At 40.9% G+C, this 22,537-nt stretch overlaps 1 protein-coding gene across 1 annotated transcript in view; it reads right to left on the bottom strand.

The window, feature by feature from the left end:
• Positions 1-832: 832 nt before the first annotated feature.
• LOC105466106 (DExD-box helicase 21) overlaps positions 833-22,537 on the bottom strand; it is a 29,985-nt gene continuing 8,280 nt past the window's right edge. The window contains exons 5-15 of the mRNA XM_011715041.3: positions 21,412-21,529; positions 19,011-19,196; positions 16,971-17,116; positions 15,742-15,891; positions 14,038-14,199; positions 11,806-11,925; positions 10,729-10,802; positions 8,159-8,318; positions 6,872-7,006; positions 4,295-4,339; positions 833-3,342 (exon numbers count right to left, since the gene is read on the bottom strand). Coding sequence (XP_011713343.2) covers positions 3,073-3,342; positions 4,295-4,339; positions 6,872-7,006; positions 8,159-8,318; positions 10,729-10,802; positions 11,806-11,925; positions 14,038-14,199; positions 15,742-15,891; positions 16,971-17,116; positions 19,011-19,196; positions 21,412-21,529 — 1,566 coding nt within the window. The 3' untranslated portion in view covers positions 833-3,072. The remainder of the gene's footprint in view (positions 3,343-4,294; positions 4,340-6,871; positions 7,007-8,158; positions 8,319-10,728; positions 10,803-11,805; positions 11,926-14,037; positions 14,200-15,741; positions 15,892-16,970; positions 17,117-19,010; positions 19,197-21,411; positions 21,530-22,537) is intronic.

The raw sequence follows: 22,537 nt of genomic DNA, 5'->3' as shown, positions 1-22,537 counted from the left end.
GCCGGGCGCGGTGGCTCAAGCCTGTAATCCCAGCACTTTGGGAGGCCGAGGCGGGCGGATCACAAGGTCAGGAGATCGAGACCACGGTGAAACCCCGTCTCTACTAAAAATACAAAAAATTAGCCGGGTGCGGTGGCGGGCGCCTGTAGTCCCAGCTACTCAGGAGGCTGAGGCAGGAGAATGGCAGGAACCCGGGAGGCGGAGCTTGCAGTGAGCCGAGATCGCGCCACTGCACTCCAGCCTGGGCAACAGCGTGAGACTCCGTCTCAAAAAAAAAAAAAAAAAAAAAAAAAAAGGCCGGGCGCGGTGGCTCAAGCCTGTAATCCCAGCACTTTGGGAGGCCGAGACGGGCGGATCACAAGGTCAGGAGATCGAGACCATCCTGGCTAACACGGTGAAACCCCGTCTCTACTAAAAATACAAAAAACTAGCCGGGCGAGGTGGCGGGCGCCTGTAGTCCCAGCTACTCGGGAGGCTGAGGCAGGAGAATGGCGTAAACCCAGGAGGCGGAGCTTGCAGTGAGCTGAGATCCGGCCACTGCACTCCATCCTGGGCGACAGAGCGAGACTCTGTCTCAAAAAAAAAAAAAAAAAAAAAAAATGTCCATGTAGGCCTGTACAAAATTGTGCACAACATGTTGAGGGGGGAAAAGTAATTCACGAAATCAAATGATTCCAATTTTATAAAAGAATATGTGGAAGACTGCTCACTAAAATATTAGATAAGGGTGACTGGTTTTTTTTTTCTCTTTAGATTTTTATATCTAGCTTTTATTATTTTTATAATAAATATTTCAAGCCATTTTCATTTTAGAAAACAAAAGCCACCAAAATCAAGTATTACTATCTTTATTATGGTATAGAGTAGTATTTTATACATTAGCTCATTTTATAGTAAAAACATCTATGTACAACTGTAGAGAAACTGCTGCACAGATAGCTCCAACTTAAATTAGAAAATATTTTCTCTGTAGAAAATAGTAAAAATTGTAACATTTACCAAGCTAACCCAACAAGTTCATTTAAACCAAAAAGTAGCTAAATACATTATACATTTATAAATACAGGTTGAATTCTGGGATCCAGGAGAAACTTTAGTTTCATTTATTGAAATAGCCATGTTTTAAGTTATGTGAAGTGAAATTTCTATTAATCTTCCCTCTTACTCTTAATTTATGCTGGATTATTTTTCTTTATGCTAAATCCATAATCTACAACAAGGTTTTAGCTGTTCTTTTCTAAAGGACAGGTACCATATCCTTTTAATCTGCTTGATAAGGTACCCATGCCTATCCAAATAATGAAAAGGTTCAGTTGTTATTAAAGCATGCCTAGTATTTGGGCAAAATCAGAATTTAATAAATTACACTGTCACCTAATACCCATGGCTTGATGGGAAGTCATGAGGAACAAGGGTAAAGTGATAAAACTGGCAAGTGGATCAACGAATAAAAGCCAAGAGAATTCTGAGACCAGAGGGCAAGAAATATCTAGTCAGGATTCAAGGACAAAACTGAAGTTCAAATAGAACAAGGATGCTGCATCAAGGATCAGGAGCTGAGCTGGCTCTCAGAGCCCCTAGTACATGGTGATCAAATAAGTGGCAGTTAGAGATAAAGACTGGATTAAGCAAGAGAAATCAGGACCTAGAAAGATTCTAGGTGTTCACAATAATTAAATGAAAACAAGACAGACCATGCGGCTTTAAATTTCCTAGCATAGTAGTTCCAGGATTCTCAGTACAGAAATAATCTCTGGAAATTAAGGCAAGAAGATAATGCCACTCTTAAGCTCCTGTGCTATGTAGAATGTTTCCCAGAGAAATAGTATCTGAGAAATCAGATACAGTGTTATCTGGCCAGGGGTTACATCAACTTCTTCAGTTCCCTTAAAACAACTTAATCACATACAGTTTGTCTTAAAAGGAAGCCTCCAATCAGCTAAAACAAACTTTCAACAGAGATTCATTTTAACAAACAGACCCTATACTGTGGCTTTAGAAACTAGGCCACTGACTACCTAAAAACCCCAGCTTGCCCACTTGAAGTTAACCTCTAGAAACATTAGTGATCTGTGAAGTTTTCACCATTAAAACAATGCTTTATCATGCAAATCATACTTGTTCTCTTTGCTCTCCAGTTATGAATTTGTAACATTTTTTGCATTTGACTATTTCCAGTGGTTTGGTTTTTTTTTTTTTTTACATACTCTTTGGCAATGTTAATCTGCAACCCCCTACTCCCTTAAATCTTGTTGGTAAATAATGTTAATCTTCCAATAGGAAGAAGTGGAGTACATTATCATTTTAAGCACCATTTATCCAGCCTACTTACAAATAAAGTTATGGAGCCACCTTATACATTTGAAATTCCTTAAAGACCCTGGCTTTCTATTAAAATGTACTTTTATATATACTATCTGTGAAGAATTCACTAAAGCATGAATCACCTTATAATGAGAAGCTAAAAATGTATCAAAATGAACATAAGTATAGGTAATCTATATCAAATGTACTACATCTTCCAAGTCTAGCGCATACACTGGTATAAACTGTATTACAATCCAGATTAGTTTGAAATCTTGTTTCAAAACATTGCTCAGTATTAAGTCTCAGTAGACAAACAATAGGACCACATGAGAAACTGTTCGGCAGGTGGCTGAGGAAATCTTCCAAAGGCTTAAAGTGGTCCTCCAGAGACTGTTACACTCCCTTAGGTATTTACTTCAGGGAAGGACACTATTAAGGGACACTTTTGAGTATAAAGAAAGGTGAACTCACAAAGTATAGGCAGATACACGTTTGATTTTATCTTCTAATCTACAGATAATCCTTTAGAATAAAAATGTAATGAATTCATACACCTTTCAAAAGGAAGAACTGAAGAAGTAGCAATAAAGTTATAAATTATAATGATCAAATGAAATAATTTAAATGAAGCTTGTCTGCGTCTGAAAGACACAGGGACTCGGCAAGTGGTCAAAAGGAGGCACAATGTGCTTTTAACTTTGTAAGAAAAATAATGTTCAGTTCTATATTGCCAAACATTCTCTTTTTGCTATATAAATCTTCTAATTATTGACCAAATGCTTTACTGAAACTCCGCTTCTGGCCTTTGTTTTGGGATCTGTTACTTTTGTTGCCACCTCCTGATCGCTGTCCTCTCGGGCCTCTACTGCCTTCCCGCTGTCCTCTGAATCTTCTGTTTCCATCCCGCTGTCCTCTGAAGCCTCGACTGCCTTCCCGTTGACCCCTGAAGCCTCCATATCCTTCCCGTGGTCCTTCCAGCTCTGGTTGCTCTGTGGCCACAGAGAGCTGCCAGCGTCGTGAATCATGCCATTTCTCCTGTGAGAGAACGTTTTGTTTTCATGTGCTTTAATTACTATTCAATTTTTAAAAAGCATGAGAAAAACAAAATTTTTCCATTTTTTCAAAGAAAAGGTGATAACATAAGTGCTTAACAAGTCACTGGTCAAAAATAACACTGGCCAACCATCATGGTCCAAAAGCCAGTGTCACTAAAGTGTGGGAAAATATAGTTTTATTATGAGAAATAGCCCTCATCACTACTTCATTTATTAAGTTATTAAACCATTTATTCAACTCAATTGCTACAGGGTATCTACAGCCAAAGGTAATAAAACAAATATATTAAGCACACATTTCTCACAGTACTGAATAAAGATGTAACAATTTTAAATGTCTATGAACACCTGTAGGCTGGATGTGGTGGCTCATGCCTGTAATCCCAGCACTTTGGGAGGTGAGTGGATCACCTGAGGTCAGGAGTTCGAGACCAGCCTGGCCAACATGGCGAAACTCCCATCTCTAGTAAAAGACAAAAAATTAGTCAGGGGTGATGGTGGACCTATGATCCCAGCTACTTGGGAAACTGAGGCAAGAGAATCGCTTGAACCCAGGAGGTGGAGGTTGCAGTGAACCAAGATTACACCACTGCACTCCAGCCTGGGCGACAGAGCAAGACTCTGAAAACACACACACACGTGCACACACACACACACACAAAACCTGTATAACATATGTAAGTGTTAAAGGGCGGGGAGAGCTGGGTATCGTTCACAACTTTGTATAAAGGAATTACAGAAACCAGGTGGGTTCAACTACAAAAGCTGTTCAGAATTAAAAAGCTAGGGGGGAATATTCCAAAATTTAATTATCAATTATCTCTTACGAAAGGAACCAGAACTATTGTTTCCCAACCTATTATTCTCTATTTTCATAATTAACATTCTACAATTTAGGTACATTAACTTTAAAATCTAAGAGAAAAGAATACCTGTATTTCTGTTACTGATGCGGTAGGTACATCAAAGCAAACACCCTAGAAATCAAAGTAAATGGAAGTTAATCCAACCAACGCACAATAAAAATACTCCCTTTAAAAGACCACGTATTCTGTGAAAAAAAGAAAACAAAAAACATAAAGCAAAAAAAACCACCAGGTATAATTTTAGATGAACTTTAGACCAAAGCTAATACATTACAGCTGGCAAAAGTACACTGCAGAAAGACAAGGAATACTGAAAAAAAAAAAACTCCAAACGAATTAGGACTTTCTAACTATAGACAGAGTCTTAGCTATTACACCGTGCTAACCCTCTGGTGGCTATTAGCTACATTTTATTGCTGAGCAAACAGGCTTGGAAAGGTTAACTGACTAGTCTAAGGCCCCACAGCTATTAAATGGAGCAAGTATTTAAAATCTCGTCTGTATGGCTCTAAAACCTATAGTTAAACTATATACTGCCTTCCATCAGAAAAGCAATGCCAGCTATTCAGAATGACCTAACTAAAAGTGAAGAACAAGTGATCTTCTATTGTTAATTGTCTAGTTTTTCTTAATTCAGCCTTCTGTAAGAGTATGAAAAAAATAATACAGGACACCATCTTTTTTTTTTCCTCTTAAGATAGGGTCTTGCTCTACTGCCTAGGCTGGAGTACTGTGGTGCAATTAACAACTTACTGTAACTTTGGCATGCCACTACACCTGGCTTTTTTTTTTTTTTTTTTGGTAGAGACAGGGTGTCACTATGTTGCCCAGGCCAGTCTCAAGAATTATCTTCCCAACTCAGCTTCCCAAAATACTGAGATTACAGGTGTGAGCCATGGCACCTAGCCAGGACACCATTTTTAATATTAAGTGCCATCCTCTCCAATCAAGGAAATCATCTAAAAATATAGTCAAATTATGTGTTAACTAATACAGGCACTCCTCTCCCTGCTGTCTTCAACTGCAGTATTTTATAAGGAACACCCCTTTCACCCCAAAATTTACCCAATCACAACATAGGTATCATCACCTACTGGTGGATTTTGCCATTCATGGTAATCTTCACTTACATATTTATGAAGTAGAGTATAATCCCAGGCATTCACTGGGGATAGAGGTAACTAGAAAACAGTTTTTGCCTTTGAGTGTTCTTGAGGCTCTCCGTAAGCAAACACAGCAAGGTAAAAGTTTACCTGCATAAACATGTGTCCTAAAGACTTTGAAGTACAGATAAAGATGCCCCTAACATTGCCTGGTAAGATTTAAGGCTAAGCAAAGTCATAAAAGCTACTTTGGAGGAAACGATTTATATATATACAACATTTTTTTTTTTTGAGACAGAATTTCACTCTTGTTGCCCAGGCTGGAGTGCAATGGCGCAATCTGGGCTCACTGCAACTTCTGCCTCCTGGGTTTTCAAGTGATTATCCTGCCTCAGCCTTGCAAGCAGCTGGGATTACAGGCATACGCCATCATCCTTGGCTAATTTTGTATTTTTAGTAGAGACAGCATTTCTCTATGTTGGTCAGGTTGGTCTCAAACTCCAGACCTCAGGTGATCCGCCCACCTTGGCCTCCCAAAGTGCTGAGATTACAAGTGTGAGCCACCGCACCCGGCCAAAAGATTACTATAAATAGTAGGTTCAGCAGGCACTGAGGATGAGATAAACATGGTGTAGTGGGCACTGCTGGAGTAAATGGTGTTGGTAGAAATGAAGCTGTAAGGCTAGCAGAGGCCAGGACATGAAGGATCTTACCCTCCTATGAAAGGGTTGAGACTTTATCCCACAAGTTTTGTGGAGATAAACAACATGGCTAGACATGCGATAAGCTGAAGATAAACCTAATTGGTTCACTAGGCCAGTGGACACCTGGAAACCTGAAAATCTTTCAGGGGCTTCGCCAAGTCAAAATTATTTTCATAATAATGCTGCCCTTTCCACACCCATTGTCTCAAGGGTTCAGTGGAGTTTCCTAGACACTATATGACGTGATAAAATCATTGCTCTGATGGCTAATGGAAAATGATATTGTGTTTTAGAGTTCCAGTTTTAATTTCTAATACAGTAAGTATCAACAGATATAACCCATATAAACTAAAGTTTTTGGGTGTCCCTAACATTTGCTAAAGGGATTGTGAAACCAAAATGTTTGAGAATCCTTGTGATAAGTCTATGGCATTAACCAAGAGAAGTCCTCAGAAGAAAGAACACCAGGTTTAGGAGGCAAAAGTTTTCATTTTTAATTTGAATTCAAGATTCTGAATAAGTCCAGTGCTAGAATAGGATTGCAAAGAAAAAAAAGATTCTGAAAAAGTTACTTTAAATAAGCTATTTAGGTGGAGATGGTCAGGGAAGCAGCTGGATCCAGTCTGGCACTGTGAGAAGAATGGTACAGGCTGGAGATAGAGGTACACTAGTTGTCAGTGGCAGAGTGGCAACTGAGGATCACAGATGAGATTACCCAGGGAAGATGAGAGAGTGAAGAGATGCAGCATTCCCACAGAAGAGGAAGAACCCACACCACTTTATGCTTTCCTGCCCACATAAAGCCCCATCAAGGTTACAAGAGACCCCAGCCTTACCAGTTTTCCTTTGAGAAAAACCATTCCCTTCACTTTGGAATCAATCTCCTCGCCCAGCTGCTCTTTAAGTTCTTTCCAAGCATAACTAATATTTGGCATTTCAATTGAGCACTGCAAGATCATGGTCACAAAACCCTTACAGAAGAAAGGGGAATAAAATTAAAGTGCTGAAAATAAACCTAATTGGTAAATACCTGCTTTTGTGATTCTAAAATATTTCTTGAAAAGTTATTCCTAAAAACATACACCTCACACAAACAATTAGTACAAACAGTCTCTGGTTTTACTTGGGGAACTCTGAGTAAGACTGAATGTCAATATCTTGGTTGTGGTATTACAGTTTTCCAAAATTTTATATTTTTACAAAATACATTTGCCTTTTAGGGAAGCTGGGCAGAGTACACGAAGGATCTCTCTGTATTATTTCTTATAACTACATGTAAAGCTACAATTATCTCAATAAAAATTTGAATTTACAGGAAAAGTATACACCTTCTAAAGTTTCTAGGTATGCTGCCTAAATGTATTATATGCATTTATGCATACATATGTTTGGGCTACTTTAGGATTAAAACAATTAAAAATCACATACCACAAAATTCACCATTTAAAGTACATAATCCAGTGTTTTTTATTTTACTATACTGGTAAGATCTGCAACCATTCAGCACTATGTAAAATTTCAGCCATGTCATAATCCACCCAAAAGAATCCTGTGTCCATTACTAGCCACTGCCATTCCTCCCTCCACATAGCCACTGGGGACCACTCATATTTTCTGCCTCTATGGATTTGCATGTGTGTGTATATATGTGTACGTGTGTTTAAACACGGGAATTATTGGTTCTATTCTTTTTTGAGACAGAGTCTCACTCTGTCACCCAGGCTGGAATGCAGTGGCACCATCGTGGATCCTTGCAGCCTCAACCTCCTGGGCTCAAGTGATACTCCCTCCTCCCGTCCCAGCCTCCCAGGTAGCTGGGACCACAGCATGCCACCACACCCAGCTAATTTTTTATTTTTATTTTTTTGTAGAGACAGAGTATCACTAGGTTGCCCAGGGTGATCTTAAACTTGTAGGCTCAAGCCATCCTCCCACCTGTGCCTCCCAAAGGGCTGGGATTACAGATATGAGCCACCATGTCTGGCCAGAAATTGTAAAATACAATTAATACTTTACTACCTTCATGAGAAAGTGAAAACAACTGGGAAGTTTAAATGAAACCCTTTCACATCCTGTTCATACCCCAAATTATGAAGCATCAGGAATGTGCCGCAGAACCTTACCACATTTGAGTTGATCAAGGAGCGCTGGTCTACGGACGTGGCACCTGAAATGTGGGCCAGTGCTGCTGCCAGAGCTTCCACAGCTCCCTTCTCCTCTATCAGCTTCTCAGCTGATTGCTTGAAGTGACTAATGGCAGTGGGAGGCACGGAATCCAAAAGCCTGTTGTTTGAGAGTGTGTTAGGAAAAAGGATACTAGAAATGGACAGATTTCGTTTCTAAGACATCTCAAGATAAATGAGTAACTTTGCAAATCTTTCACATGTGTAACACATTTATTTTGATGCAGTGTATAATCATCATACTTCTATAGTAGTACATCCATTCCTTTGACTGTATGCAATTCTAATTTACCACCTACTGCACCATTTTATCCTAAGGAAATAATAAAACAAGAAGTTCACCACGGTGTTACTTATGATATACAAAAAGTATAAACAATTTTAAAATGTGCATCATCTGGACTGCTTATATAAACCACAAAACAGATATAATAAAATGTTATACTACCATTAGATGTGATGATGAATAATGTCAAGAGTTTTTATACAAGAAGCATGTGTTACTTTTAGGATCAGAAAATACCTATTTCCATTCTGAAGTTGAAAAAAAAGCTGGGTGTGGTGGCACATGCCTGTAGTCCCAACTACTTGGGAGGCTGAGGTGGGAGGATTGCTTGAGGCTACAGTGAGCTATGACTGTGCCACACATAATCATTTTAAGAAACCCCATCTCTTTTAAAAAAAAAGAAAATAAAAGAAATAAGAAAAAGACCTCCAAAGTCAGTTGAAAAAATGATAAGGACGTTTATGGGACTATTTGCACGTTTTTAAGGGGGTCACTATTATCTTGGCAATAATAAATGCCCCATTCAAAGTTAAAAAAGATCATCCAGTAAAAGGGTAGAAAGTGACATGCAGCAGTGTCAGGGCTGGCACTCTGGAGGCTGTTTGTTGTATACCACCAGCATCTTTGTCCCATTCCCCTTCTTCGCCATCTAACCCCAACTCTCCTTAACTGGCATCCAAGGGAACCCCGTCTGTAGGACACTTAAAAAAAAACGCCATGCTAAATAAATTTGAAAAATGTAGTTAAAATACACTCTTCTGGGCCAGGCACGGTGGCTCACGCCTGTAATCCCAGCACCTTGGGAGGCCAAGGCAGGTGGATCACGAGGTCAGGAGATCGAGACCATCCTGGCTAACACGGTGAAACCCCGTCTCTACTAAAAATACAAAAAATTAGCCAGCAATGGTGGTGGGTGCCTGTAGTCCCAGCTACTCGGGAGGCTGAGGCAGGAGAAGGGTGTGAACCAGGGAGGCGGAGCTTGCAGTGAGATGAGATTGCACCATTGCACTCCAGCCTGGGCGACAGAGTAAGACTCCGTCTCAAAAAACAAACAAACAAACAAAAACCCACTCATCCTTCCTTTCCTCCCTTCCCTGTCCTCTTCCTTCCTTCCTTCCTTCTCTTTCTTTTTTTTTGAGACAGTCTCACTCTGCCACCCAGGGTGGAGTACAGTAGCACAATCACAGCTCACTGTAGCCTCAACCTCCCGGGCTCATGCAATCCATCCATCTCAGCCTCCAGAGTAGCTGGGACTACAGGCATGTGCCATCACATCTAATTTTTGTATTTTTTATAGAGATGAGGTTTTGCTGTGTTGGCCAGACTGGTCTTGAACTCCTGAGCTCAAGCAATCCGCCTACCCCAGCCTCCCAAAGTGCTGGGATTACAGGCATGAGCCACCATGCCTGGCCCAAAACTCTTTCATTTACAAAACTTTCCTGAACTATTAACATGCTGATTGACATCCAGGATTTCCTTTGATCATGGACTCCCTGTGTCTGTTTTTTAAATAAGCATTTGCAGTAATTGTGGAAACCACTATAAAAATGATGCCCAAAATGAGTGGTTCTTTAACAGAGAATGTAGGTCACCACCAGGAGGCATCTGGAAAATGGCTTCTGGTTTTTATAATGCCAACCCTACCTACCCTGAGTATGCTGCACAGGGGAATCAGCCACGGATCCTAAACAGCTAAATATCCTTCCATTTGCAGGACAATCCCATAAAAAATAATTCTCTTGCCTCCAATGTCAGCAGCACCTGCATTTGACAAACGGTTAATTAACCCAATCCTCAGCATCTAGACGTTTACTATTAACGAAACAATCAACTTTCATCCTACCAGGTGAGGAACTGGATTAACGTAGATTTGGAATGTAATCTGTGGTCTAATCAGCCAGTGGGTGAGAAGCACTTATACTATACCTAAGATATTATCTCTTAAAATATCCTAGACAAAGCAAACTATTTTAATAGTGGTTTCCTTTGGTAAACAGGATTGGACAGGAATGAGTATCACGCCTGTAATCTTAGTACCTTGGGAGGCTGAGGTGGGAGGACTGCTTGAGCCCAGGAGTTTGAGACCAGCCTGGGCAACATAGTCAGACCCTGTCTCAAAAATTAAAAAAATAAATTTTTAAAAAGTCAAATCTTATTACTGTACAAAGACATGCAGTATTTGAACAAACACTAAAACAGACCATAGCAGTGGTAGGGGACATACCTGATGGCATCTTTGCTGGAAGCTTTTATTATTTCTGTTGCAGAAGGAACACCTATTCGTTTGAACTTAATTCCCTACAGGAAAATGAACCACAGTTTAATGTACAATGGCCATCAATTGTTTCCAATAAGATAAAGTAGTTCCCTAATTTTTTAAATATAGGCCAAATGTATTTATTACCTTAAAAAATGAATTTTCAATTATAGATTTACAGAAAAGCTACAAAGACAGTTCAGAGAGCTCCAGGTTTCTGCTACTGTTAACATCTTACACTGTTAAGGTATATTTGTTTCAACTAAGAAACCAACATTGCTAAACTATTAACCAAACCCCAGACTTTATTCCATGTCTGTCTTTCCTTCTTTCCTTGTTTTTCATGACTGAAAGTTTTAAGGAGTGCTGGTCAACAGTTCTGTAGAATGTCCCTCCATTTGAGGTTGTCTGGTGTTTTCCTCATGCTCAGGGTTATATACTTGGGGGAGGAATACCCGGCGTGAATGCTCGCCTCACCACCTCTTATCGGGGCACATGCCTATGTGCCTATCACTGATGACGTGACCCACAATCAGCGGGCCCAGGTAGTGTTTGTTCATCTCTCCACGGTAAAGTCCTCACTTCCCACCTTACTCTATTCTTTGAAAGCAAGTCCCTGAGTGCAGTCCACTCAAGAGGAAGGAGATGAGTTAAGCTCCTGAAGGGGCAAGAATCTACACACACTATTCCAATTCTTCTGGAGGAAAAATTAGTCTCTTCTCCCCTTTATCCTTTTGACATGCCCAAATTCATTTGATTTTCAAGCAATTCCTATAGCCCCTCAATCTTAATTATCTCTGGTTCATATTATCATTGTCTGAAAACTGCCTTTCAAACATATGAAAACAAAACCACTGTTTTCAAATGCAAAGTTACTTCAGAATGGGCCTTTTATCACAGGACAACATATGTACTTAACAGTAAGCTTTCAGTCATTGCCACACACTAGAAATAAAAATATTTTAAAGTGGATAAAAATCGAAGAAACTAAAGACTGACTTTAGAACTCAACATTAGCTTAATGAAAGGTAAGAATAGTTGTACCGCTTTTTGCTCCACTTGTACTAATTGATATTCTTCCTTGTGTTGATAAAAGCAGATGCACACCCCCGTCCTTCCAGCTCTGCCAGTCCGCCCGGATCGATGAATGTAGGACTCTACATCCTATTGAAGTAAAATACATAAATAACACTAAACCAAAAAAGAGAGACAAACACCTGAGTAGCCTATGCAGGTCAGTGAACACTAGCAATTGTGGTTATAAGCCTGGGGGCATGAGGGAGAAGGTCCCTTATAGCACTTCAATTTAAAAACCTCTGGCAATTTTTTTTTTTTTTTTTTGAGACAGAGTCTTTCTCTGTTGCTCAGGCTGGAATGCAGTGGCGCAATCTCAGCTCACTGCAACCTCCACCTCCCAGATTCAAGCAATTCTCCTGCCTCAGCCTCCTGAGTAGCTGGCATTACAGGCACACGCCACCATACCTGGCTAATTTTTTTTGTATTTTTAGTAGAGACAGGGTTTCACCATGTTGGTCAGGCTGGCCTCAAACTCCTGACCTCGTGATCCACCTGCCTCGGCCTCCCAAAGTGTTGTGATTACAGGCATGAGCCACCGCGCCCGGTTGACCTCTGGCAATTTTTAAAGCTTCTAGAACAGTGGTCCCTGTCCTATAGGCAAATTTACAAAGAGCATTGTCTAAATAGTGCTTGTCCATTAGAGGCATATATGTAATTCCAATTTTCAATCTTCCAGTAGACACACTGAAAAGATTTCTTTAAGAAGTTTAATGTATTTTAACTCAATATATCAAGTCTTTTTTTTTCTCTTTTGAGAGAGAGTCTCGCTCTGTCACTCAGGCTGGAATGCAGTGGCATAATCTCAGCTCACTACAACCTCCGCCTTCCAGATTCAAGTGATTCTGCTGCCTCAGCCTCCCAAGTAGATGCGACGACAGACACCCGACATCAGGCCTGGCTAGTTTTTGAATTTTTAATAGAGACAGGGTTTCACAGAGTTTCACCATGTTGGCCAGGCTGGTCTCGAACTCCTGACCTTAAGTGATCCGTTTGCCTCAGCCTCCCAAAGTGCTAGGATTACAGGCATGAGCCACCACACCAGTCAATATATCCAAGTCTTATCATTTCAGTATACTATCTATACAAACCAGGGTACCAATGCAATATTTTATATTCTTTCATAAGTCTTCAAAATTCAGACCACATAATGAAAAGTTATGCAGTATGTATTTTACACTTGTATTTTACAGATCAATTCAGATCACCCACATTTCAAGTGCTCAACACAGCTAGGGGCTACCATATCAAAAAGTCTAAAGGCTCATGAAACAATGTTTATACCACACACTCATAGGACTTCCTTTTCTTCCTTTTTTTTTTTTGAGACGGAGTCTTGCTCTGTAGTCCACGCTGGAGTGCAGTGGCGCGATCTCAGCTCACTGCAAGCTCCGCCTCCCGGGTTCACGTCATTCTCCCGTCTCAGCCTCCTGAGTAGCTGGGACTACAGGCGCTTGCCACCACGCCTGGCTAATTTTTTGTATTTTTAGTAGAGACGGGGTGTCACCGTGTTAGCCAGGATGGTCTCAATCTCCTGACCTCGTGATCCACCTGCCTTGGCCTCCCAAAGTGCTGGGATTACAGGCATGAGCCACCGTGCCCGGCAGGACTTCCTTTTTAAGAACTGGTGAATTCACAGTCTTCAGTTATTTTTCCCCATTGTTGTAAGTAGCCTCTAACCATAGGGGATTTGCCAATTTGGGTGAGATTATGGGGTCTTCATGTTGGAAGTGACTGGAATACCTTTAGAACAACCTTTATTTACATGAAAACTATCCACATCAAGTAAACTATGCTTCAGGATCCTCCTTGAGAGGTTCCTATAACTCACAAACCTAAGCATCTCTAACCACAGAGGTTAATTACAAGCCCTTTCTCTCCCCTGTCCTCTAGACTCATGCATTTATCTATCTTTCTTACCCCTATCCCATCTAAGTCCTTCCACCCATCTTCAAGGTTTGGCTCAAAAATCACACTATATCCCAAAGTCACCTTTTGAACCTCTGTCTGCTGATTGCACTTCTATTCAAGTGTCAGTTCTGAGGGGGGTGTCTTATAACAGGTTCATTCTCAAAATCACCTTTAGCATCCCAGCACTCAAAAGATAGCTATATACTAATTATATCAAAGTAAATAGTACAATTTCCCATTTGTTTTAATACCCAAAAGAAACAAAATAAAATCTAAGCATAAAGTACATACCTTTGGTGGAGAGCTTTGTATAACCAAATCAACCTCAGGGATGTCTAACCCACGTGCAGCAACATTGGTTGCCACCAGAACTCCAAAACTACCATTTCTAAAACCTTTCAGGGTGATTTCCCTTTGCTTCTGTGGAATGTCTCCATGCAATGACTGGGCATCCTGCCAATAAATAAACGGATGTAAGAACACCAGCTCCAACAACACTAGTACTTTTTCTCATAATCAATTAGGCCTGTAAAAGACATTCATATTTTGGTGATATGCCTGTTGAAAACATTACAAAGGGGAAAATGTGTCTTGAATGGATAAGCCTCAATATTATTTCAAGATCCTCAGTCATCAATTCCAACTGTATCCAACTTTACTTATTGAAGTTGAGAATATGACAGAAGAGTGATCAAACCTATTTTGTCAGTGTAACCTTAGGTCTGAGCCACCCTTTCCTCATTTGTACGGTGAGATGCCATGACAGATTAAGAGCTCTAACATGTACACTCTAATTATCAGAAAGAAGTGAGGCCAGGTGCAGTGGCTCATGCACTTTGGGAGGCCCAAACAGGTAGACTGCTTGAGCCTGGGGTTTGAGACCAGCCTGGGCAATATGGCAAGACTCGGTCTCTACTAGAAATAAAAAAATAAAATAAAATAAAGTTAGTGGAGGGTGGATAGGAGAGCATCAGGTAGAACAGCTAATAAATGCTGGGCTTAATACATAGGTTATGGGATGATCTGTGCAGCAAGCCATCTTTGCTTGCGTTTACCTATGTAACAAACCTGCCCATCCTCACATGTACCCTTGAACCTAAAAGTTGATGATAAAAAAAAAAAGTCTTACCAATTAGATAGTAGTGACTATGGCACAACCTCATGATTATGCTAAAAGCCACTGAACTGTACATTTTAAAATGGTAATATGTGGCACATGAATTATATCAACAATAAAACACCATCCAGAAAAAAAAGTCAGGTATGGTAGTGCATGCTACCTGGAGGTTGAGGCTACAGTGAGCCAAGATCACGCCAGTGCACTTCACTTCAGCCTGGGCAAAGGAAGTGAGAACCTGTCTCCAAAACAAACAAACAAAAAATTGGCCAGGTGCAGTGGCTCGGCTCATGCCTATAATCCCAGCATTTTGAGCAGCCAAGGCAGGTGGATCACTTGAGGTCAGGAGTTCAAGACCAACCTGGCCAACATGGTGAAACCCCATCTCTGCTAAAAATACAAAAACTAGCTGGGTGCGCTGGCACATGCCTGTAATCCCAGCTACTCAGGAGGCTGAGGCAGGAGAATCGCTTGAACCCAGGAGGTGGAGGTTTCAGTGAGCCAAGATCACACCATTGCAGTCCAGCCTGGGCAAAGAAGTGAGACTCCATCTCAAAAAAAAAAAAGAAAAAAAAAATTAACCAGGCGTGGTGGTACCCACCTGTAACCCCAGCTACTTGGGAGGCTGAAGTGGGAGAATCACTTGAACTCAGGGAAGCAGAGAGCCCAGATCACACCACTGAACTCCAGCCTGGGTAACAGAGTGAGACTCTGCCTCAATTAAAAAAAAAAAAAAAAGTAGCTTCCTCTCATTTCTAAACTAAAAGAAACTAAACTGGTATTCACTGAATGAATGAAAATTAGACCAAGAGCAAATATGCCCAAGGTGAAGATGTGTTGATATCCCCAGCTTTGCTGGCATAAGGGGAAGGACCAACCTGCTTTATAGCTGAATTCTGGGACAGCTCCTGGGCTTCTTTCTTGGTTTCACAAAAGATGATAGTGCGTCCTTGATGACCACTATATACTCGGATGACATCCCCAATAACTGCTGCCCTCTGAGTCCAGTGGCACTTAATAGCCAGATGCTTATATAAGAAGAAGAAAAAAAACATCTAGTTAGTAAAGCTTTGCTGGAAACTAAAATCACAACACAATGATCAATGAGCACAACACTAATGTTCTAATGTCTTGCTCCTGGAAACAACTACTCAAGCCTGATAAGAGCTATCTGCAGCCACCACTGCGGAGAGAAAAAAACCTAAATAAGTCATTAAAGCAGAAAGCAACATGATCTGCCCATCTCCCCATGCCTCTCCCCTTTCTCTAAGGAGCACCTAACTTTATTTTCTGACAACCAGGAAAACGCTGGAAAGGAAATGCCATTCCCTAGCTTTCTACAGGAAACCAAATAACCAACAAGTTTCTGTATGTTTTGCCCTTTCATTTACTTAAGAATCCAATCTGTAGATTAATATCCAGGTCTGTTCCTCAGTGAAATTAATTCATCTAGGTATCAGAATCAAAAGTGAAATTTTAAACTTCAACACTTTTAAGCTTAAACCCAAAGCACTAGGTTTCTCTGCTGCCCTCTAATGTTTAAATTGTAAGTGTGATTTACGTTTACATAATTCAGATAGATTTAAGTTCCAAATTATTTTGAAATGAAATGAGGCCATCACATGATGAAATTTTAAAAACACAGATATTGGGCCGGGCGTGGTGGCTCACACCTGTAATCCCAGCACTTTGGGAGGCCGAGGTGGGCGGATCACAAGGTCAAGAGATTGAGACTATCCTGGCCAACATAGTGAAACCCTATCTCTACTAAAAATACAAAAATTAAGCTGGGTGTGGTGGCGCACACCTGTAGTCCCAGCCACTAGGGAGGCTTCGGCAGGAGAATCCAGGAGGTAGAGGTTGCAGTGAGCAGAGATCGCGCCACTGCACTCCAGCCTGGCGACAGAGTGAGACTCCATCTCAAAAAACAAAAACTAAAAATAAAAACACAGATCTCATATATAGCTCAAATAGAAATATCTTTCCTTGGCTTTTCACATGGATTTAGTATTTATCCGGAAAAACAGTATTTGCCAGTCTTAATACTAACAGACAAGAAAATAATAATATACAATTTTATATTCTGGCAACTAAGTAAATAATTTACCTCCACAGTTATTGCCGTTTTTTGAGTCTTTTTACCAATCAGGTCCACCTGTTCATATGTAGATTTCATGTATTTCTTGGCAACATTAAATACCCAATGAGGGCAAGTTGCAGAAAAAAGCAATGTTTGGGGATTGTCTTCAGAATCTTTGAGGAGGGGAAAAAAAAAGTCAGTATGAATAATCCAAACAAGCCTACAATAGTATTCCACCTAACCTAACACTTCCACAGTCCATCAATGTTCACCAGCAACCACCTGAGGCAAGTCAGGTACTGAGGACACAAAACTGGAAGACAGAGGTTTCCCAATGGGCAAAGAAACCACAGGTAATTTATCTAAAAGATCCTTAAAATAGTGAAAGTACTTGAAAGTTATTTTGCTTTCTGACCATTTAGGCTTTGAATTACAAACGAAATATATTCTAAGATTTCTATTCTTAATATTTTATGAATTTAGAATTCTTGTCCAATCATTGAGTCCAGCTACTATTTTTGTTTATTCAATTCTACTTGAGTGACATCACATTCTCAAACATTCCAAATAGAAGTGTGGTCAAACCCTTCTGGAGAGAATCTGACAATGTATATTGAGGAGCATGAATTATTTACACTTTTAAGTTCAGTAATTCCACTTCTGGAAATCTATCCTAAAGAACCAATTCCAGGCCAGGCACAATGGCTCATGCCTGTAATTCCAATGCTTTCAGAGGTAGAGGCAGGAGGATCACTTGAGGCCAGGAATCAAGACAAGCCTGGGCAACACAGTGACACCCTGTCTCTATGCATAATAAAAACATTAGCCAGGCATGGTGGTACACCCCCGTAGCCCTAGCTACTCAGGAAGCTGAGGCCCAGAAGTTCAGGGACGCAGTGAGCTATGATGGTGCCACTGTACTCCAGCCTGAGTGACAGGGTGAGGGCCTATCTTAAAAATAAAAAAAGGGCAGCTGTGGTAGATCACATCTGTAATCCCAGCACTTTGGGAGGCCAAAGTGGGAGGGAGGATCACTTGAGCCCAAGAGTTCGAGACCAGCCTGGACAGCATGGTGAAACCCATCACTACAAAAAACAGAAAAATTAGGTGGGCATGGTGGCGCATGCCTATAGTCCCAGCTACTTGGAGGATCGCTTGAACCTGGAAGGTGGAGGCTGCAATGAGGCAAGATCCCACCACTGCACTCCAGCCTGGGTGAAAGATTTAGACCCTGTCTCAAAAGGAAAAAAAAAAAAAAAAAGCCAATTCCAGATATTGAGGTGAGAAGCTACCCATATAAAAGTGGCTAAACAGAATTATTTATATTGAATAAAAAATCAAAATAGGCAGAAAGTAGAATTAAATCATGGCCAACCACTTCATACAGTATTTTTGCTGAATTTTTATATGTATAGTCAGAGTATAATCAACATATATACAATAAAATGCAAAACTTCAGGAATACACCAAAAGTAGACCACACCAAGATGACAGATGATGATATTTTTCTTCTTTTACTTTCCCAAGTCTTCCCCATTGTGGTTATATGATAAATCATGACTTTTTTTTTCCTCACCAGCTTTAATCCCAGAGTAATGACTTTTTTTTTTTTAATCCAAATTTCTAGATAAAATAAGCCCCCTTCCAATTTCCCAAGGCTTTATTCATCTCTTAGAAAACTACTTAGTCACCAGGCCAGGCGCAGTGGCTCATGCTCTAATCCCAGCACTTTGGGAGGGTGACGTAGGCGGATCACTTGGGGCTGGGAGTTTGAGACCAGCCTGGGCAATATGGCGAAACTCCATCTCTACTAAAAATACGAAAATTAGCCAGGCGTGGTAGCGGGTGCCTGTAATCCCAGCTACTCAGGTGGCTGAAGCACGAGAGTCACTTGAACCCAGGAGACAGAGGTTACAGTGAGCCAAGACTATGCCACTGCACTCCAGGCTGGGCAACAGAGTGAGACAGTGAAATTCTGCCTCAAAATAAATAAATAAATAAAGACAATTATTTAGTTACCACCCTTCCTTTGGTCTTTTTTATCAGCTTCTTGAATTTGTGGATTACCTTTCTTGTACGCCACACTTAGAATCTCTTCCACTTGATCAGCAAATCCCATATCCAACATCTGGTCCACTTCATCCAGGACAACATGCTTAAGTTTGGTGAGATCTAGTTTGCCACTCTGTATGTGGTCTTTGATACGACCTGGTGTTCCAACCAGGATATCAATCCCATTCCTCATGCGTTCAACTATAAAAAACAATGACAAGATTTTCTGGGTTTTTATCGGTCTGGGGTACCACCGTTAACTGTATTGTTATTCTAAAATATTTGTTAAATACCTGCAAGTACAAAGTAATATGCTAAGTAATTAATAATGATAAAGATACTCACGACACTCCTAATCTAGTGGGAAAAACATTCGAAGTGAAAAATATCAACAAAATTTAAACCATCCAATTATAGTAAATATTTGAAGTGACCATCTAGTGTATAAAGTGACATAAAAGAAATATGCAGCCGGGCGTGGTGGCTCACATCTGTAATCTCAGCACTTTGGGAGACCAAGGTGGGTGGATCATGAGGTCAGGAGTTCAAGACCAGCCTGGCTAACATGGTGAAACCCAATCTCTACTAAAACTACAAAAATTAACCAGGCGCAGTGGCGGGTGCCTGTAATCCCAGCTACTTGGGAGGCTGAGGCAGGAGAATCACTTGAACCCGGGTGCAGTGAGCCGAGATCACGCCACTGCACTCCAGCCTGGGCCACAGAGTGAGTGAGAAAGGAAAGGGGAAGGGGAAGGGGAAGGGGAAAGGGAAGGGAAGAAAAGGAAGAAATGTACACTACTGGAGGACAATAGCACCAGGAAAGAAATTACTTCCAGCCGGGTGTGGTGGCTCACGCCTGTAATCCCAGCACTTTGGAAGGCTGAGGCTGGCAGATCACAAGGTCAGGAGTTCGATACCAGCCTGGCCAATATGGTGAAACCACGTCTCTACTAAAAATACAGAAATTAGCCAGGCGTGGTGGCACGCGCCTGTAGTCCCAGCTACTCGGGAGGCTGAGGCAGAAGAATCACTTGAACCCGGGAGGCGGAGGTTGCAGTGAGCCAAGATTGCACCACTGCACTCCAGCCTAGGCGACACAGCGAGACTCTGTCTCAAGACAAAAAAAGAAAGAAATTACTTCCTTGGCTGGAGGAAAGTATCAAGGTTTTGCAGAGTACGAATAAGAATCTAACAGAAATAGGAACTTTCTATAAAGTAAACAGGTATAGGGAGGATGAGACATAATGAAACAGCAAATAGACCAAGGATATATAAAGACATTTGGAAAAATGAAGCTCAATATAACTGCGATGAGATGGTAATAATAATTTAGCTTTGTACTGAACTGCTGTTGCAGTCTATGGATAATACTAGGCACTTTATATACATTATCCAACCCAATCCTCACAACATCCCTGCAGGGTAGGTTTAGTAATCTTTTTCTATAGATGAGGAAACTAAAGCACAGAAAAATTAAGCAACTCAAACACAATAGCTACTCTGTGAGCAGAGTCTAGATTCAAGCTTTTCTGGTGCCAAACCCTATATTCATTCTGCCAAAGCTGAAAAGAAATAGCCGTAAGACTGTGTGCCGAAACTATGAATTTTTTTTTTTTTGAGACAGAGTCTCACTCTGTCACCCAGGCTGGAGTGCAGTGGCGCGATCTCGGCTCACTGCAAGCTCCGCCTCCTGGGTTCACACCATTCTCCTGCCTCAGCCTCCTGAGTAGCTGGGACGACAGGTGCCTGCCACCAAGCCTGACTAATTTTTTGTATTTTTAGTAGAGACGGGGTTTCACCATGTTACCCAGATGGTCTCAATCTCCTGACCTTGTGATCCACCCACCTCAGCCTACCAAAGTGCTGGGATTACAGGCATGAGCCACTGCGCCCAGCCAAAACTATGATTTTTTTAAATTCCTTAAATCCCTTCCTAATTTATACATCCGCTCTAATAATAAAGCTCCAAGGCCTTGAACTGGGAAGTAATGGAATACAAGAGCAGAGACTCTAACATCTGGCCGTTGAGCCCCAAGGAAAGAAAGCCTGCATACATCAAGAAAGAAGCAACCATGCAGAAAGAGGGACAGACCCAAGGTCCTAACAGACAAGAGTAACCTTGAATTCTGACTCCCTATTTCCTAGAGCCCAAATGGACTGTTTTTCTGGGTTCAATAAGTTACCTTTGTAGCCCCTAGATAAATATAAATAGATAAAAGTACTAAGAACCATATACAAGATTTGCCTATCATCATGCAGGACCATGTTCTTGACCATGTTTAAACCATGGCAAAAGAAAATCCCCATAAACGACTATCCCATGTAGAGAAGCCAGATGTGAAGGTTAAAAGAAATCCAATAAGAGTAGTCAACAATGGGTGGCATTATACTTCCCTCACTTTTTTAATGTACTCACATTGACCTCCATAGGGAGTTCCACCATAAAAACAAGCCACTGACAGCTTTTTTGTGATGTCACTGAAGTCTTTGCTTACTTGATTTGCCAACTCTCTTGTAGGTGCAAGAACCAGTACCTGATAAAGAAAAATAATTGAATTCGAATTACTGTGTAGTATTTGTTTCTTAATCTAGTTCTTAAAGAATAGCATTCTAGGAAAAGAACGACTTGAACAAGGTCTAACACTGATGATGATGATAACATTAGCTAATATTTTTGTCTAATAGATCTTAGACTCTACTAAATTCTTTATATGTATTATTCTGATTTAATTTTCGCAACCTTTTGAGCTAGGTATTAGAGGATAAATAACTTGACTAAACCCCAAAGGCTAAGAAGGAGCAGAGCCTTCAAGCAATTGGGCTCCAAAACCTGTAGTCTTAACCTCTACAGTAGAGAACATCTGAAGCAGAACAAAGTCAGAGAAGTAAGGTAAAGCCAACAATGTAAGGGGCTTTGAATCCTAGAGCAACATGAGTTTGATCTATATATATATATAAAAAACATGAAATTGCTGGCCAGGCGCAATGGCTCACGCCTATAATCCCAGCATTTTGGGAGGCCAAGGTGAGTGGCTTTACTTGAGGTCAGGAGTTCAAGACCAGCCTGGCCAACATGGTGAAACCCTATCTCTACTAAAACTACAAATGAGCCAGGTGTGGTGGCTCACACGTAATCCCAACTACTTGGGATGTTGAAGTGGGAGGATCACTTAAACCTGGGAGGCGGAGGTTGAGATTGCGCCACCGCACTATTGTTGCCAATCCAGGCAACAAAATGAGACTTTGTCTCAAAAAAAAAAAAAAAAAAAAAGTCCAGGTGCAGTAGCTCATGCCTATAATCCCAGCACTTTGGGAGGCTGAGGTGGGCGGACCACTTGAGGTCAGGAGTTCCAGACCAGCCTAGCCAACATGGTGAAACCCCACCTCTACTAAAAATACAAAATTAGCCAGGCATGGTGGTACACATCTGTAATCCCAGATACTTGGGAGGCTAAGGTAGGAGAATCGCTTGAACCCAGGAGGCAGAGGTTACAGTGAACTGAGATTGTACCACTGAGCGACAGCACGTGACTCCATCTCAA

The sequence above is a fragment of the Macaca nemestrina genome, chromosome 9 (genome assembly GCF_043159975.1).
Source record: "Macaca nemestrina isolate mMacNem1 chromosome 9, mMacNem.hap1, whole genome shotgun sequence".
NCBI classification, from domain to species: domain Eukaryota; kingdom Metazoa; phylum Chordata; class Mammalia; order Primates; family Cercopithecidae; genus Macaca; species Macaca nemestrina.
The sequence above is the reverse complement of the archived record's forward strand: the minus strand, read 5'-3'. Positions and strand labels throughout refer to the sequence as shown.